Source organism: Gobio gobio (genome assembly GCF_949357685.1).
Source record: "Gobio gobio genome assembly, chromosome: 5".
Taxonomy (NCBI): domain Eukaryota; kingdom Metazoa; phylum Chordata; class Actinopteri; order Cypriniformes; family Gobionidae; genus Gobio; species Gobio gobio.
The window spans coordinates 6,539,645-6,555,081 of record NC_137101.1 but is presented as its reverse complement, the minus strand read 5'-3'; the positions used below and the strand labels follow the sequence as shown (position 1 = coordinate 6,555,081).

The following is a 15,437-nucleotide window of genomic DNA, read 5'->3' as shown; positions in this document are numbered from 1 at the left end:
AAAATGTTTGATGGCCTAAATTTTCTCCTCCATTAGATGCTCCTAAAAACACATCTGTGCATGTCAGTCTATCTGGTTTTGTTATGGAGGGCCGTTCAGTAAATCTGAGCTGCAGCAGTGATGCAAACCCACCGGTACTCAACTACACCTGGTACAGAGACACTGAAGATCCCCTGAAACCAGAGCAGACCGGACAGAACCTGACCATCAGCAACACCGACTCGACACACAGAGGACGATACGTCTGTAGAGCTCAGAACGAACACGGTGCGCAGAACGCATCAGTGCTGCTGGACGTCCAGTGTGAGTATCATGAGTCAGTTCTCATTTACTCACAATCAAAATATGGTTTAATATCTTATATAAAGTGTGCATACTGGCAATCATAAAAAATAGTGTATGACAGGCTGACGTACAGTAGGCTGCAGTTCGGTAGCTTAGTAGAAACGCTGTGAAATGTGTGTAACACTGTGGTGCTTTTGCATGGGTGTTTTCTTCATTTACAGAAAATGTATATGGAAAGACCACAGGAGATTTGGTTCCCCTTTTGTAAAAGCTCATGTTATAGAGCAACATGTCCAAGTTTTGGACATTGCCCATTTTATAATTCTAACACAATTCTTGGGCACGAGACATTATGACATATTTAATAGAGACACGATTATTTTCTGTAACCGACATCTCAAAATCTCTAAAATTCCTTGAACATCAGAGTCAGTCGCTGTACGCTAAAGTAATGGGAAATGTGATTAGATGAGTAATGTACGACGTAACAGTGCAGAACATGGGGGGGGGGGGGGGGGTTCATTATACCACAAACATTTTCACATCTCTAAAATTGTACTTCTGTTAAAAGAGGTGTACAAAAAAGTGTCAGAACCACACTTTAAAAAGTACATGCAAAAACTCAAAGCAGAGCATGCACATTGCTTACAAGTGTTTTATTATAACTTGAATTAAAGGGAGAGTTAGTTCACACAAAACTAAGTTATCCCGGTATGATTTACTTTCTTAATTTCTTTTTTTGAGTTTTTTTTTTTTCATTAATAAAAAAGAAGTCAATGGGGTCTAATGTTATTTGGTGTCCAACTATTCTGCTCTTGCTTTAACAGTTTAGCGTAGCAGATAGGTAACATAAGATCCATGAAATAAAGACCCAGGAAACCAGAGTAGAGAGATGCCCTAAGTAAGGATCTTTCCAATCTTTTTTGTAAAAAGTATTAGTAAGCATTTAAGCTAACTTTAACATGGATGTCAATGGAGAGATGCTAATCGTAATCTCTAATCGCTAATTATCCTCTATTAGTACAACATACATTAAGCTAAAACGGACAATACACAAAGACTATAGCAAAGTAGATATACTTCCTCTAGAAATACTCACAGACTTAGGGCTTCATAAACTATCAAAGGCAGTTCCTGGGAGCCTGGCTACAACTTCAGGGACTGTCCGCTGGGTCGCGAAGACCATCAGGCTCGGCTACGCGATTCAGTTCGCGCAGGCTCCTCCCCGCTTCCAGGGAGTCCGCCCACCATGGTGGGGCCCAATGCCCCAGTCATGCGTGCAGAGGTTACCACCCTACTGGCGAAGGGTGCGATCGAGCCTGTCCCTCCAGCCGAAATGAAGTCCAGCTTCCTCAGCCCTTACTTCATTGTAACCTAGAAAACTGGTGGGTTACGGCCAATCCTGGATCTGCCCGTCCTGAACCGATCCCTTCACAGGCTTCCGTTCAGGATGTTGACAGCGAACACCTTCTCGAATGTGTTCGTCCAGTAGATTGGTTGTGGCGATCGACCTGAAGGACGCTTACTTCCATGTCTCCATCCTAACTCGATGCAGACCGTTCCTACGGTTTGCTTCGAGGGGCGGGCATTTCAGTACGCGGTCCTCCCATTCGGGCTAGCTCTGTCCCCTCGTGACTTCACGACGTCTGTCGAGGTAGCCCTGGCAGCACGGGGTTCGCATCCTGAACTACCTCGGCGACTGGCTCATACTGAGTCACTCTCGAGAGCAGGGTGCAAACAGAGAGACCTAGTCCTCCAGCACTTTGCCCATCTGGGCCTTTGGGTCAACTGGGAGAAGAGCAAACTCTGCCCCGTGCAGAGGATCTCTTTTCTCGGTTTGGTTTTCAACTCGGTCGCCATGTGCGTGCAGCTTACCAGCGCGGTAACGGCGCTCGGATTGCTTCATATGAGACCGCTTCAGCACTGGCTTCGCGAACGAGTCCCGAAATGGGCATGGCATTCAGACAGCCCTTCCCTGGCCTATTCCTCTGAGACAGGACCTCCTCACTCAGAGACGGGGCACCCTAGGGCACCCGCGTCCCCAATCTGTGGAACCTCCACGTGAGGCTCCTGGATGGGACGCGACAGGTTTGAGTACCCTACCACCTCCAGTGGTGGCTACCATCACTTCCACTAGGGCAGAGTCTACACGACACGCCTACGCGTTGAAGTGGAACCTCTTCGTCACCTGGTGTTCTTCTCGCCAAGAAGTTCAGCCAGCCAACTCTCACGTGATCCTGAGACCCCGGCCTAGATATGTGCCCAAGGTTCCCACCACTCCGTTCAGGGACCAGGTGGTGAACCTGCAAGCGCTGCCTTTGGAGGAGGCAGACCCAGCCTTGGCACTGCGCTGTCCAGTACGCGCTCCAGTACGGGCCAGGGTGCCCTAGAACGAGTTTCCAGGCATATTGTTGTATCAGCAGATGCCTCCTCCACGGGCTGGGGTGCCATGTGCAATGGACGTGCTGCCGCAGGCTCCTGGACAGGACCCCAGCGCCTCCTGCATGTCAATTGCCTCGAGTTGCTGGCAGTACGGTTCACCCTGCACCGCTTCCGAGCGTTGCTGAAGGGTCAACATGTACTAGTCCGGTCAGACTACATGGTCAGTAGCGTACATCAACCACCAGGCTAGTCTACGCTCCCGCTGTATGTCTCAACTCGCCCGCCATCTCGTTCAATGGAGTCAGAAGCATCTGAGGTCCCTTCGTGCTGTCCATATCCTGGGAGAACTGAACCGTGCAGCCCACAAGCTCTCACGGTTTCAGCCACTTCCTGGAGAATGGAGACTCTTCCCACTGACTGCCTGTTTTTTTTCCCTGACCGAGGGCACGCTCGGCATGGATGCTCTGGCACACAGCTGGCCGCGGGGCCTACGCAAATATGTGCCCAAGGTTCCCACCACCACGTTCAGGGATCAGGTGGTGAACCTGCAAGCACTGCCTTTGGAGGAGGCAGACCCAGTCTTGGCACTGCGCTGTCCAGTACACGCTCTCCGCGCTTACATAGACAGGACGCAGTGTTTCAGGACCTCAGACCAGCTCTTTGTCTGTTATGGTGGAGAGCGGAAGGGAAAGGCTGTCTCACTGGATAGTGGACACCATTGTTTTGGCTTACCAGCAGCAGGGTCGTCCATGACCCCTTGGGGTCAGGGCACACTTCACTTGGAGCGTGGCCTCCTCTTGGGCCTTAGCGCATGGCGCCTCACTAACAGACATCTGCAGAGCTGCAGGCTGGGCGACACCGAACAAATTCGCTAGATTCTACAATCTCCAAGTGGAGCCTGTGTCCGACTATGTACTCGCCTCTACTACTGGCCGGTAATGGACTAGGCTCAGGTGTCTTTGCTTGCTCGCCATTCTACTCCACGGACTGGATACGTGTGATATTCTCCTCAGGTGAGCTTCCCGGAAGCACTGTTGACGCCGACACCAGTAAGTCTGCCCTCTATGAGCCCAGACCCTCATGTCCGGCCAGGTGCCCCGTGTGCATGGTTCCCCTCTGGCGACCCCCACACGTGTATTTCCACCGTAAGCCTCCTTGAGCAGGTGTCTTTCCCTTGGCAAGCCTTGCCACCCCTGGGGTTAAAAATTCACCTTCCACTGGTTCCCCAGAGTCCTCCATATGCAGCCCGCAGCGGGTCATATGTGTACTCTCTAAGTCCTCCCTATGGGTAGGCGTCTTGGCATATCTCCACCTAGAATATGCTTCCCAGTGTACCTTGGTAGAGGTCTGTGGAAGCCCTTCGTCCATACTAGCCTTACGACAGGGCACTCGCACTTACGCAGGGCACTGGAAGACATCCGAGTGGCATGATTTTATTGGGACCCCCGTTCACTACGTCATAGTGACTGAACGAACGGGAACGTCTCGGTTACGTATGTAACCCTCGTTCCCTGAGGTGGGAACGGAGACGTAACGTCCCTCTGCCACATCCGCTGTACCGCTGGAACGGCCGAGAGTTCAGTCTTGGCTCCTCAGCAGGTAAACATAATGCGATATTGCCAGCGTACTTCCTTATATACCCACGCGGTGGGGCGGAGTTCCGCATGCAAATTCCGCATGCCCATGGCATTGGCACTGCCATTGGGCGTTTTCTAAGATCTCGAAGATGATTGGCTTCTAGGGGAAACCCCCATTCGTTAGTCACTAACGTTACGTCTCCGTTCCCTCCTCAGGGAACGGGGGTTACATACGTAACCGAGACGTTTTTGCTCAGGTGACCAAAATGTCCGCCCAATAGAGAAAAGGTTTGCTCAGCGAGAAAAGAAATTAGAGGGAACATTGGTTATAATCTGTCCAAAACAGGCCAAATAAATATTGTCTAAACAGTCTTGGATCTATGACATTTTATGTTGCAGCAGGAGTCATATTTAAACAGTATTTTTGCGTTTAATATTCACAGATGCTAACAGAATAAACTTAGCCTATCACAATCAGCTGCTGAATCCGTTGCTCTGAACAGAACATGCTTTTCATGAGAATTATTCCAGGATTATTCCTCAACGTGTCTCAAAACGATGTAGATGAATAATAGCACAACTTGATGTGTTTATTTGAGTTGATGTGTGGGCGTTGACGCATGGATTGCCTCAGTATTTGAATCTCAAAGATCACGCGCTCCGTTGGCATGCAGTTTTTCCCATACCATTGTTTTGGGGGGGCCAATATTATTGTGCGAGAGCCAGTCAAAGGTGTTTACGATTCCGCCAAACAGCACTCAGTGTCACATTTTTTTAATTTCAGTACCGAATTGGTATCGCGGTCAGTACTTTTGACAACACTACGCTGCATTCATGTACAGACACATTTCAGTACATTCTCGTTGTTTCCACACACACTCAGGAAGGATAATGTTTGATTTGTTATGTGTACGTTGTTGTGTTTATTAAGGAAGCAGTCAAAGCGGTTGATTTAGGAGTTTTTGGGCATCTCTGTGTGGTCCTGTTCGTTATCGCAGCTTGACTCTAAAATGAAAACAATCTCGTTGTTGTTGCTCTGTACACACACTATGCACTGTGAATTCTGTAACGTTTTTTTTCATGGTGTGTATACATTTCTTATATAATATAATTATATGGACTCCTTATATTTGGTTATTTGGTGTCATTTTGGCATCTCCAATGATCCTTGAAGCTTGCAGAAAAAACAGCTTTGTGAGAATCACCGTTCAATCTGATTGTTTACTTTGGATATAGCAAGTTATGACAAAATTAACGTGTTTAATGAGATTAATGGTGTATGCTTTATTTCACACTAAGTGTGTGATTAATCGCGATTACATTTTTTAATCTATTGACAGCCCTAATTTACATGCCATAAACAGTCATGGGCGTTGTATACACAGTGGTTCAGCGTTTGAAGGGAAATTGTCAAATGATGACAGAAAACGCAACAATTGGTGTGAAGAAGAGACCATTTCATTCTTACCTTTATAAATGAAAAGCCCATTTAGGATAAACCTGATAGTTCTGTTAACAATATATAATACGAGGATGCGCAATGTGGCATGTTCATCCAATCCAATGACACTGACTCCGCAAATATACAAATAAGAACGTTTACCCATGATTAAATGTGAAAGGTGAAGCAAGATAACCCAGGATTTTGTTCATCCGGTTTTTATTAAGACCCAGGGTTAACTATATTTCAAGAGTGAAAAGCCCTAGTGAGATGTTTTTCTTAAATGCTAGAAAAACCTACAGGTCCTCAAGCTGTTTTATTTTGCTCAGATCCTACACAGAAACTACAGTTTATGATTATATTCTCTCTTTCAGTTGCGCCCAAAATCACCAGCTCTTGTAACCAACGCATCTGTGTCTGTGAGGCTCATGGGAATCCCGCGCCTAAACTAGAGTGGCGTCTATCTGGAAATGTTCTTGCTAACTCTACAAACACGTCCATCTTGGATGAAATTTTAGGAAGCACAAGCTTGAAGAGCGTTCTGACCATCCATCAGCCCCTCACAGACATGACGCTTCTGCAGTGTTTCAGTGCAAACACTTACGGCACCACAAGCCAACAGTTTCTTCTCTATCCTGATGCATCGACGCAAGAGACAAAGACAGAGACAAGTGAGATTCACCTCTCTGACACGCACAACAACAGCTAGTGCGCTTTACTATATAGATTCCCATTGAATTATCCTAAGAGTGTATTATTAAAAAAATGAACTTGCAGTTTAAGTTCACAAGAGTTCACTTTTATGAATGTTTCTTACACATTTTAAGTGCGCTTTGTAATGATGCCAAATTGAAAGTTACTATAAAGCACAATTTAAATCATTATCTTTTAATACATTTTGTTGACTACCATACTAAAAGCATCTCATTTTAATTGTAGTGTAATATTCAATATTACATTTAAAGTTAATATATATTTAAATGTACTACATTGCAACTTCATTACAAATGTGTAAGTATAAACATATTTAAATATGCATGACATACAATTTCCGATTACACTATTTTAAGGTGTCCGTGTTACAGTTAAGTATGGAGTAATAATAATTAACTACATGTTCTTAGGATTAGGGTGTGGTTTAGGGTTAGCTGCATGTAATTATGCATACTTTATAGTTGTTACTATAATGACAAGGACATTGTGAAATAAAGTTACCCAATTTTCAATAGATATGGCATTTAAGTTTCATTTAGTTTACATGCATGCTTATCAGTATTCGGGAGTACACTTTAACCATATTTCAAAGACAATAGAAGTAATTATGAAAATGCATATAAATATCTACTTTAGTCCTATACTTCAAAAATAATTTGTTTGGCTAACTGATTATTAATATAAATTGAATTATAATTATAAGAAACATGCAATTAACATTACAAGTATTTAATTTTTTCTAGTTTGTTTTAAAAAGTATTCTGAAGTGTACTTCTTTTTCAAAAAGGAATCCCTTCTCCTAGACTTCAATGAGATCAAATGGAAACTTTTTTTCCAGAGAAATGCTCATATTTGCCAAGACACTAAAGTCTGTAATCAAATATCCGAGATCTCAGTATGAACCAAAATCATTGCACGATTATAACTCTGTACTGTAGGGCAACATCATACTGACTCATTTTGGTCTGTTTTTATTCTTCCTGAGAAACATTTGAGACACTTAAATGTCAGTGAAATCTCAATTAAGAATTCCTGAGCTCTAAAAGACCAACCTCTGAGTAATAAAACACTGCTTTCCAGGTTTCCACCATCCGTCTGTGCTGCTCGGAGCTGCTGTCGGCGCATCGGCGATGATGATCTTGTGCATTATGTTGATCTGCTACGAACGGTGGGTACATCTGACCAATGAGATATGAGGAAAGACAAGAAAACATGATTATCACAAAACTGGTCCAATATATAATGAGCTGAGGCTAAACTGCAGATGTTCACATGAACATTACAGAGATCAGCTATTCTGGTAAATGTTTTCAAAAGTTGCACTGCTTTTCAGTATAAATATCTAAACATTCTTAAAATCAAGATACATTTACTTGAGAAGCAAAATGACTTCAGATATTAAAGTCTTGTTTTAAAAAAAATCTACCAAAATTAAAAACAAGAACAAACATCTGCCAATGGGTTTTTCTGTGTCCCTTTAAATGCAAATGAGCTGCTGCTCACGGGGCGGAGCTTCAAGAACTCCAGTTAGCAGCTCTGATCACCTCATGCAGACAGGCAATGAAACTGTTCAGCCTTTTATGTTCAAACAACAGTCGGAGAGACTCCAGAAGAAGTGACAACATGTAGAATGAGACAGGACGTTCCTGAAGGGTTAGTTGATAAATTGAATGTAGCTGATGTGGAGTTAAATATCTTCAAGTCATTGATTAGCATATTCTGTCATGACAATCTCACCCCCTTTGTTGCGTGTTCCTGGGGGCAGGGTTTTTGCAAATTTCAGGGTTAGTGATGTCACTAACCCGTGAGGAAGCTTGTGTAGTCCTTACCAGCCATTTGTTCTAGTCCTTAAAAAGTAGTTCCCTTAAAAAGGCATTCCACGGCCCGCCCCGCGTTGCGGGGATAAATACGGAAGTGGAAGTGCTGCATATCGCATTCAACTTTGGAGCCGAGCATTACTTTTTGTGTGTGTTCCTACGAAGAGTGTTACAGTCTTGAAGAAGAGGATCTTCCTGAAACCATTCTGGTTGTTTCCAGTGTCGGTGTGACGGTGCTTTACAGCGGTGGTCGCGAAGCGAAGAAAACAAACAGCTGTTCTCACAGCTTGCTGGGCGTTTTCCTCTTGAGTGCTCACAGCGGGCTTGCACCATTTCCCCTGTGTGCCTCGGCACTGAACGGAGCGGAGCACAGTTTGACCCTGCGTCTTTTTCAAGATGTCATTCAAACCGTGTGTTTCTGGATGCGGTTGTTTCCTGTCCTCATTTGACGGCCACAATCTGGGGCTTGAGCGTTCAGCGCGGCGTGTGCCGTCGAGCGCCGGCTGACAGCGGGGGTTGTCATGGCAACCCAGCGCATCACTCGCACGGTAAATGCGCGGTCCAGACTATGAAACCTCAAACGGGATTGATTCCCTTTGCTTATTCCCCGATCTTGTTTATTTTCTGGTGCACCAGAAAAGGGCTACTTTGGCTAATAAGCTTGGTGACCTGAGGATTACAGGGGGGCATCCCCGCCCATTCAGGCCCCCACTCCTCTATCGCATCATGAGCATGCTGAGACTTTGTACGTGGGTGGTTCATGTTCTCTCATGAGAACATGGGCACGTCGGCGCATTGTTCGTCCTGCCCCTTTCGTAGGGGCTTGAGCGTTCAGCGCGCCGTGTGCCGTCGAGTCTGACGGCCATGCCCACTGTCTCTCATACCTGCTGGTAGCTCAGGTGGGATTGCTGGTCCTTTTTTGAAAAAAGGGGGGACCTAGCGTTTAATTTGTGGCTCTGGCAGAGGACAGATGTCAATTGCTGCATCGGAGAGAGGGCTGTTATGCGCTGGAGATGATGATGCTGAGTATAATAGTGTGCTCATGCTGAATAAGATTCAGAGTTGACAGCCATGCTTTCCTGGGTGGCTACCTGGATGTGCATCGGAAAAATTTAGCGGAACTAATAGTGTGTGGAACCCCGCTTTTTTAAACACTCGAAGTAGATTGGTCTCTGAAAATAGATCCCGTCTCCGTTCCTTCCTTCAGGTTACATACGTAACCGAGACATTTCTTTAAAAGAAAATATCTCCCTTTGCTTTGAACTTTGAGCATTGTAGGGCTGTCATTTTTGAGAAAAATCGAATTCGAATGGATATCAAATATCAAGCAATGTATTCAAATATATTCGAATAACTACGAGTGCCGCCCCCCCAACCGGGAAACAAAAAAAATGACAACAATAACACCGTAACGGAGATTCAATCACAAATATATTAACAGTCTGACAGTCATAAACAGGACTCAGGCCATAGCCTGTCTGGAAAAACAAATTGTTAACTTAATGTTTGAAACAGCAGGTTATCAACTTAATCGATATGAAGTGCCACTATGCATAGCCAATCACAACATAAGGCTACGTGGAAAAAACAGTATCAGAACAGGCACAAACAATAACGTGACAACTTAAACAGCAGCAGGAATACGGCCTATAGCCTAGCCTAATTCATTTCTTTATATTGTTTGCTAGAAACACTAATCTATCAACTTGATCTGGATCAAGTGCGGCTCTCTTTTTATTGACGATGTTCACACACACAGGTATTTGCGCGTCAATGTTGAGAGAAGTGGTTATCTTTAACGGTTACTTTACCATCTACGGTGTAGAACCCAAAATGTTTCCAGACACTACTTTTAAGATGGGTTAAATTCGTAATTGTCCGCTCGGGCTGGCCGTTCTGAGAGTTATCTTCCATTTTCAAAACAGACTGGCTATTATTCGCTTGATTTGGTCATGGGCCTCCCTACAATACGTTTAGAGCGCCCTCTATTCCATGAGATAGAAAACAATAAAAAATAAACGGTTTAATCATAGACTGTAAAAAATTCGCTACATGGCACTTTAAAAACTGGATCGTTTATTTATAGTTTGATTACGGATATTTCACGTCATGTTTGAATGCATATTCGAATATCGAATAAAAAGTGACAGCCCTAGAGCATTGTAACTTTGCAGATATTGTTTATGCTCAAACAGGAACATTACACACTAACTAAAGTTTAAAAACTGAAATAAATCAACCACCCCTTTAAGAATGTTCAGATATTTTTACTGGAAAACAAGACAAAAATACAAAGAACATCACAGTGTGAAGCCAAATAAACAGATCACGCATTGATTTGATGAGACTTTGTGATGAGGATTTGTGATTCTGATTGACTTGTATAAGAATCAAATTTTTGATGGCCTAAAATATTTTTCAGAAGGAATCCCAAACCTTCAGGAACCAGACAAGACGACACATCTGGACTCCTTCTCGCTCAAAAAGTGAGTTAAACACGCTCACACTATTCATTCAAAGGGGCATTTAGCACTGATTCTGCTGTGTTTCTGCTCCATCAGGCCATTGCCTCCGATGGTGAAGATGAGTTTGTTCACGGCAATGAAGGCAGGCTGTCAGCCATTACACCGAGATCACCAGAATCTCTTCATTATTCCTCCATCGACTTCATGAACGCAGAGCCGGCGTCAGGAGAGATCAGGGGCGCCTCCTCACTGACCGATGAATACGCTGTGGTCCGTCATCGTTCTGCATCTGAGACAGACCCCAATCAAGACCAAAGCCCAGAAGATGACTGCACCGATGAATACGCTGTGGTCCATCATCGTTCTGCATCTGTGAAGGACCCCAATCAAGACCAAAGCCCACGAGATAAAGAAAAGATCACTGATGTGTCATCAGAAGACACGATTTATGGAAACATGACCCGTCGCTTGGTTGTTTAACCCCCTCGAGTCGGAGGTTGCCACGATCGACTCTCTTTTTATCTTATCAGTGCCAAAGAGACTCAAATAACTCTGTCGTTTTTTAATCATTCAGGCAAGTGTTATACATCATTATAATCTGTTTAAAAAAAATTTGTGTACAGTCACAATAAAAACAAAATGTTTTACTTTTTGCAAAATAAAGAAAACAAACATGATGCGCGATCTGCAGTCTCTCTGTCAAAGACGTTCATTCAGATAGTCTTCAGAAAAGGAACTCTAGCTTAGTTAATACTTGTCTCACAAACATGAGACATATGTCTACAGAAACATTGAAATGTCAGGTTTTAAACAAATAATATGAAATAAATAAATATGCTGTGTTTATGTAATCTGGTTGAAAAGTAATAGATGTCAGTCTTTCGCCAGCCACTTAATTATCCGCTAATGCGACCACGCCCACGGAACGTGCGCTCTTTCAGATTCAAATACTGATGATCCACACGTCAACGCCCACACATCAACTCATAAAGAACACATCTAATAAAGCGCTATAAAGTTACTTCAGCTACATCGTTTTGAGACGCATTGAGCTATAATTCACCTCATGAAAAGCTGTTCATTTCTTAAAACAACGGATTCAGGGCTGATCGTAAGGTAGGCTTCATTCTGTTAGGTTTATTCTGTTAGCATCTGTGAATATTAAACGCACAAAGACTGTTTAAATATGAATCCTGCAGCAACCCAAGATGTCATACATGCAAGACTGTTTAGACAAGATTTATTTGGCCTGTTTTGGACAGATTATAATGTGTATAATTATAATGCCACCAAAATCGTTGCTTTATCAAACTGCTAGTCCGGTTTACTCCTGGATGACAAGCTATGTTGGAGCAGTGACCCCATCGAATAACTTCGGACCGTAACTCCTCCGGAACAAACAATCGGCTCGGTGGACCGCCGGGTGGGGGCGTTACCCCTTCTAAGGCCGATCTGACCTTCGATTCGACCTCCCATGTGAGTGTGGAGACAACTATTCTCTCGGGCAAAATACACTCGGGAGTAATCGGGCGTTCGGATGGATCAAAAATACGAGATAAGGAGTCGGGTTTGATGTTCTTAGACCCGGGGTGGTACGAGAGTAAAAATTCAAAACGTCCGAAAAAAAAGTGCCCACCGAGCCTGCCTGGAATTGAGTCTTTTAGCAGTTCTAATATACTCCAAATTCTTATGATCGGTCCAAGCGATAAAAGGTACCCCTGACCCTTCTAACCAATGACGCCACTCCTCCAACGCTATTTTGACGGCCAACAATTCTCTATTACCAATGTCATAATTACATTCGGCAGGAGACAAACGATGGGACAAAAACGCGCAGGGGTGCATCTTGTCATCTGAAAGAGAGCGTTGGGATAGAACTGCACCAACCCCCACCTCTGATGCATCGACCTCCACCACGAACTGACGTGAGGGATCAGGGGCGACGAGGATGGGAGCCGAAACAAAGCGACTTTTGAGTTTGGTGAATACAGCCTCAGCTGTATCGGACCACCTGAACGTAGTTCTGGGGGAGGTCAAGGCAGTCAGAGGTGCGGCTAGTTGGCTGAAGTTGCGAATAAACCGCCAATAGAAGTTGGCGAACCCCAGGAACCTCTGCAGGGCCTTACGGGAATCTGGACTTGGCCAATCTATCACAGCCTTAACCTTGTCAGGGTCCATACGCACTCCCTCAGATGAGACGATGTACACTAGTAAAGGAACAGACTGTGCATGAAAAGCGCATTTCTCCGCCTTGACAAAAAGCCCATTCTCTAGCAACCTCTGAAGCACTCGTCTGACGTGTTGAACGTGTTCCTGGAGAGACGAAGAAAAAATCAATATGTCATCCAGGTAAACAAATATGAACTGATCGACCATGTCTCTCAACACGTCATTGACGAGTGCTTGGAAAACTGCAGGGGAGTTGGACAGCCCGAATGGCATCACCAAGTATTCAAAGTGCCCCCTAGGGGTATTAAAAGCGGTTTTCCATTCATCCCCCTTCCTGATGCGAACCAAATGATATGCATTACGTAAATCCAGTTTTGTGAAGACGGATGCTCCCTGTAACCTCTCGAAAGCTGAAGACATCAACGGCAAAGGATAAGTATTCTTTACCGTGATGTTATTCAGCCCTCGGTTATCAATGCAAGGTCGCAGCGAACCATCCTTCTTACCCACAAAAAAGAACCCCGCCCCCGCTGGAGAAGAGGAAGGGCGGATGAACTCGGAGGCTAGAGAATCAGAAATATATTTCTCCATGGCCTCCCTCTCTGGAGCAGAAAGAGAGTAAAGCTTGCCTCTAGGCGGAGACTTACCTGGGAGTAAATCTATCGCACAGTCATAGGGACGATGCGGAGGAAGAGAAGCAGCGCGGGACTTACTGAACACCTCCTTCAGGTCAAGGTACTCGGAGGGCACGTTAGACAAATTCACCACCTCCTTCTGAAAAACAGGACGAGACACAGACGAACTGGCAGACACAAGACAAGACTCATAACACTTATTACTCCAGGAAGAAACAGAATGTTGTCCCCAGTCAATCCTAGGGTTATGCTGGACCAGCCAAGGATGACCGAGGACAACGGGAGCCAGGGGTGAGTCCAGAAGAAAAAATGAAATTAGTTCCGTGTGATTGCCTGATGTAATGAGTGTCAAGGGTTTGGTGGTGAGTGTGATACCGGGAAGTTCCTGACCGTTGAGTACGCTGACCTTGATAGTGTCCTGTAGTGCAGTGATGGGTATACCCAGGGTGCGTGCCAATGATAAGTCCATGAAATTACCTTCCGCCCCTGAATCCAGTAGTGCCTGGCAGACGTGAGACCGGGCTGCCCACAGCAGTCTTACCGGAAGGAGAGTAGAGGATGAGGTCTTCTCCACTGAGATTCCGCCCGACAGTAGCCTCTGGTTTACCGCCGGGCTTGGTCTTTTACTGGACATCTATCCCGGAAGTGGCCTCCCTCGCCACAGTAGAGGCAAAGACCACGGGATCTCCGTCTCTCTCTCTCCTCCCGGGAAAGCCAAGCACGACCCACCTGCATGGGCTCAGGATCGAAAGTGGGACTGACCGCACCCCATCTGCTGGCCTGAGGGCATTCGACATTAACGGGTTGACGCATCCTCCTGGAGGACTGCTCCAGACGACTGAGGCGACTGTCCACCCTCAAGGCCAGTTCGATCAGCTCGTCGAGTCCTTCAGGAAGTTCCAGAGTAAAGATCTCTCTCTGGATGCGGTCAGCCAGCCCATGCAGGAACATATCCCACTGTGCCTCCTCGTTCCAGTGGTACTCAGCGGCGAGGGTGCTGAACTGAATGGAAAAATCAGAGACCGAGCGGTCGCCCTGACGAAGGTCGGCAAGTTGACGGGCCGCCTCTCTCCCCGCCACCGCTCGGTCGAATACGCGCTTCATCTCTTCTGAGAGTTCCCGGAACGAGGAACAGCAGCGATGGCGATTCTCCCACACCGCCGTTCCCCATAGCGCCGCCCGTCCGGAGAGTAGAGTAAAAACAAATGCCACCTTTGCCTCTTCAGTGCAAAAAGTCTGTGGTTGGAGCGCAAAAAACATAGAACATTTAGTCAAAAAAAGTCTACAATAGTTGGGCTCACCAGTATATACCTCAGGACTGGGTAGGCGTGGTTCATGGTGGCGGGTCAGCGCTGCTGGTGTGGGGGGAAGCGGCGGTGGGCTGGTCACAGCGGGACAAGAGAGTTGTTTGATCGCTTGGGTCAGCTCGGACACCTGTGCCACCAAGGTCTGTATTACGCGCGTCCCGTGACGGCCAGATTCTCCTCTTGTTGATCCATCCTGGAAACGCTGTGTGCCAGAAACTCATTTAAATCTGAAGAACTTGCTGAATCCATCCTTCTTGGTCAGAGCATTCTGTGACGTTACCTTAACGTAAACAGAGTCGGATTCAAATGCAAGTAAAAGTATTTATTTGGACATAAGTTCAAGAGATCGCAACAGTGCAGAGATGTCCAGATGGAAGGACGCTTGGCAGCACAGGAACGCTGAGGACAGCCCAGACCTCCAGAGATGAGTGCTGATGGTGGAGTGGCGAGAGAGGATGGTTCTGACGCTCACACGAAGACCAGGGGACGAGGAACACAAAGACCAGGGAACGTGGAACACGAAGACCAGGGAACGTGGAACACGAAGACCAGGGAACGTGGAACACGACGACCAGGGAACGTGGAACACGACGACCAGGGAATACGGATGGCAGCAGGAGAGAAACAGGAGGCAAGCGGGAACAC

At 45.7% G+C, this 15,437-nt stretch overlaps 1 protein-coding gene across 1 annotated transcript in view; it reads left to right on the top strand.

The window, feature by feature from the left end:
- The window catches only part of LOC307126755 (B-cell receptor CD22-like), a 30,279-nt gene extending 18,943 nt beyond the window's left edge, over positions 1-11,336 (top strand). The window contains exons 9-13 of the mRNA XM_079817438.1: positions 37-303; positions 6,060-6,356; positions 7,480-7,567; positions 10,639-10,702; positions 10,778-11,336. Coding sequence (XP_079673564.1) covers positions 37-303; positions 6,060-6,356; positions 7,480-7,567; positions 10,639-10,702; positions 10,778-11,161 — 1,100 coding nt within the window. The 3' untranslated portion in view covers positions 11,162-11,336. The remainder of the gene's footprint in view (positions 1-36; positions 304-6,059; positions 6,357-7,479; positions 7,568-10,638; positions 10,703-10,777) is intronic.
- The last annotated feature ends 4,101 nt before the right edge of the window (positions 11,337-15,437 follow it).